The sequence below is a fragment of the Otolemur garnettii genome, unplaced genomic scaffold (assembly GCF_000181295.1).
Source record: "Otolemur garnettii isolate 467f Iridium unplaced genomic scaffold, OtoGar3 scaffold00013, whole genome shotgun sequence".
In the NCBI taxonomy this organism is placed as follows: Eukaryota; Metazoa; Chordata; class Mammalia; order Primates; family Galagidae; genus Otolemur; species Otolemur garnettii.
Window position 1 is genome coordinate 2318471 of NW_003852408.1, and position 3372 is coordinate 2321842.

The 3372-nt window shown below is 48.3% G+C and overlaps 1 protein-coding gene across 1 annotated transcript in view; it reads right to left on the reverse strand.

Moving 5' to 3' along the window:
• ARMC9 (armadillo repeat containing 9) overlaps window positions 1–3372 on the reverse strand; it is a 190653-nt gene that overhangs the window by 46311 nt on the left and 140970 nt on the right. Inside the window, exon 17 of the mRNA XM_023510364.1 lies at window positions 2239–2343. Within this exon, the coding sequence (XP_023366132.1) occupies window positions 2239–2343 (105 nt within the window). The remainder of the gene's footprint in view (window positions 1–2238; window positions 2344–3372) is intronic.

Sequence of the window (3372 nt, forward strand, 5' to 3'; positions counted from 1 at the left end):
TCAGTATATGGGGCCACACCCTACTCACTGAGCCACAGGCGCTGCCCACCACCTTTCACAATTTCATTACCACTCACTCTCCAAACCTCTTTGCTGCTGGCATGTACAGGCACCAGTAAGATGGCAAAACAGTGTGGATTGTTTAGGCGCATACTTTGATTAATTACATTGTTTCTTATTTGAGATACGATAAACCAAACATTTGATTCAAAATCGAACCTTTCATATTTAATGACCTAACATTTCCTGGGAAAATTATACCATTCCAGATGGCATCACACTTCGGTTACTGACTGGAAAGCACTGTCCTTTTGTGCCTGACCAATTTGCATGATGAAACTTTTGTTATTGTTAGAAGTCTTTCCCACATCAACAGATGGCCTCATCCACAGCATCTCAGTGCGTAGAGGTACCGTACAGGACTAACTGAGGGCTGGATTCAGGGCTCTATCCAACCTGGATACAAATGACCATCCTTGTGGACATTTCTGTGCTCCTGTGGCTGCGTCTCAGATGCAAGCCAGGGGCTCATGCCCTGCAGGCTCACAGGTATTACTGTCTGCCCTCCAGAGATGCCCCCCCAACCTGCCTCCTCTGCTCTCATCGCCTCTCCACGAGGCAGAAGCATCCTGCAGATGCTTCTGTCCTGTCAAAGGGAGCACAGTCTGACAAAGCCAGTTTTCTTCCAACAGGAAACAAAGGCCTAGTCATAGCTTGAGACTTCCATCAACAGCTTGGAACCTTGGACAGCCTCACTTCTGACTTTTTCAGGGCCTCTGCACTTGCCCTAATGTAAACAGAGCCTCCACGGGCAATTAGGCTCCTTTGATACTTGATACATTCTAAGGACAATGGCAAAGTCCTGCCTAGTGGCCCCGTCTATGGACCCCCGTCCATGCTGGTTTTTTGCCCCCAGCCTCCTATGGCCACCTCCCCAACCTCCTTCCTTCTCTTGCTCCTACAGTCTACTCTCCACAAAGCAACAGGAGTGAAAATGTATGTTTGTTTATATATATTACAACATAAATTAAACCAAGTCACTCCTCTTTCCTCAATGTCCAGTGGTTACCTCCATAGCTTGTGGAGAGTAAAATCCCAAACACTCACCCTTGCCTACTAAGCCCTACAATATGGCCTTTGATGTCCTTCCAACCTCGAGCTCTACCACCACACACTGCTCTCCAACCTGGAGCCTCTGTGGAGAGGAGGAAGGGACGAAGGCCAGGAGATGTGGGAGGGTCTGGCTGGGTGGCAGTGGGAATGAGCAGGCATGTTCTGCTGCCACCTGCTCCCATAAAGGCTCAGGCAACCATCTTGTCCTTTTCAGGTTTCTGCCAGTCAGTTGTTGAGAAACTGGTTCTCCCTTTCTCTCCCAAGTCAGGTTTCCTAATTTGAAAAGATTTCAAGGACATTTCGAGGTCTGCTTGACTGTGCCAGTCAATTGCCAGCTTCAACGCTCTAGGAGCCCTTTTCATGACCATAGCCTTTACCTTATGTGCTCAGTGCCTGATGCAGGGCTTCAGCCTGGAAGGGTGCTCAGCCCTTGTAGTTGTTCTTCCCTTCTGAAACCTTACACAGTGGCACCCACATGGCCATCAAGAGACACCTGTGGGTCCTGGCACTGCCACCCTCTCCTGAGCAAATAATAGCTCCCTCCTGACTCACTGACTCACCTCTCCTATTTAGTTGGTGGGTCATAATCTAGTGCCTCTCAGTTCTCCTCAGGCCCCTCTATCTGTTCTCAGGGGACCCCTTCCTTTACCCACCCCTGCCATGCCAGGATGTCCCTCTCTGCTCACCCTCTCCCTCCTGTCTGCTTCATACTCTGCTTCTGTGGGCAACCTCATGGGCTCTGATGGATTCAGCTACCACCTCTATGCTGATGACTTCCAAATCTACCACGTCCTCCCTTCTCACAGATAAGGTACACGGAAACTAAAAAGCTAGGTGGGTATAAGGTTACTAGTAAGGCCAGGCATCACTTTAGATATTACGGCGGCTCCCGACACGTGCCTGCTAGTTATCTTTCCCCCTAATCCCCATTCTACACCTGCAGGTCTATTTGTGACATATGATGACTAGGGCCACTGAGAGCAAATTGGCTAGCATGGATCACCTCATAAACACAGAATTTTAACAAACCAAACTAAACCCTATGTGTTATTGAAAACACTACCGCCATCAGCGTCCATCTATCCTCTTTATATCAGGACCCCCTGCCCTTCACATGGCACTTACTCCTAAGTACTCCGTGGTCAGAAGCTTCTCGCCTGAGAGTTCTCCAAGCTGGGGCTGGATCAGTTCATCTTTGTCCAGATCAGCTTCCATGGTGTCATGGTCCTCCTGTTTCAAAGGAGATAGGGGTGAATGCTCTGGACATCCTGCTACAAGCTCCCAGAGGGGTGGCTCCCCAGGATGTGACGGCCATGAAATAAGAAAGCCTCAGCCAACCACAGCAACTCATAGGCTTATATCTCACAGAGTCTTGGGGCAGTCTGCCCTCTGCTTACAACCTCTCTATGGAGATGAACAGGAGGATGCACCCCACTTCTCCTTGAAGCTGGGTGCCTAGTGAACACTTCCTGGCCAGAACTTACAGAAGTTCCGTAACACTATTAAGAGTCTCTCCTGGCCAGACATGGTGGCTCATCCCTGTAATCCAAGCCCTATGGCAGTCCAATGCAGGTGGATTGCCTGAGCTCAGGAGTTCAAGACTAGCCTAAGCAAGAACAAGACCCCATATCTACTAAAAATAGAAAAACTAGCCAGGCATTGTGGTAGGTGCCCATAGTCCCAGCTACTTGGGAGGCTGAGGCAGGAGGACTGCTTAAGCCTAAGCGTTTAATGTTGCCGTGAGCTATGATGCCATAACACTCTACACAGAGTGACAGAGTGAGACTCCGCCTCAAACAAAACAAAACAAAACAAAACTATCCTAATGATAGTTCTCAAAATTCTCTCTTGGAGGTTAAGGTATCATGTGAACAGCCAAATCAGTCAGTGTACAAATAACTGTTATGGCCCTTCACATGCACAGACAGATAGGAAAGTATCTGGTGTAGACTTGCTCTTTGCAAATAGTTGACAGAGAATAAGAAAGAAGACTCAGCAGAAAGGGAAGCACTGTTTTGCTTCTGGGAAGATGAAGTGGACATACCTTTCCCTGTTCCTCCCACTGAGTATAACTAAAAACACTGGACATTACCTATTAAACATACAAAGATCTTAAAAGATGGAGGAAATAAGGTAGACAGCTAGGTACATGGGGACCAAAGGAATGACAGGTGGTGAGCTGCCTCATGTAGGCCAGACCTGGAGCCAAAGAAGCCAGCAACCTAGAAATATCAATGGCAAAGACAAGAGGAGCCCCCC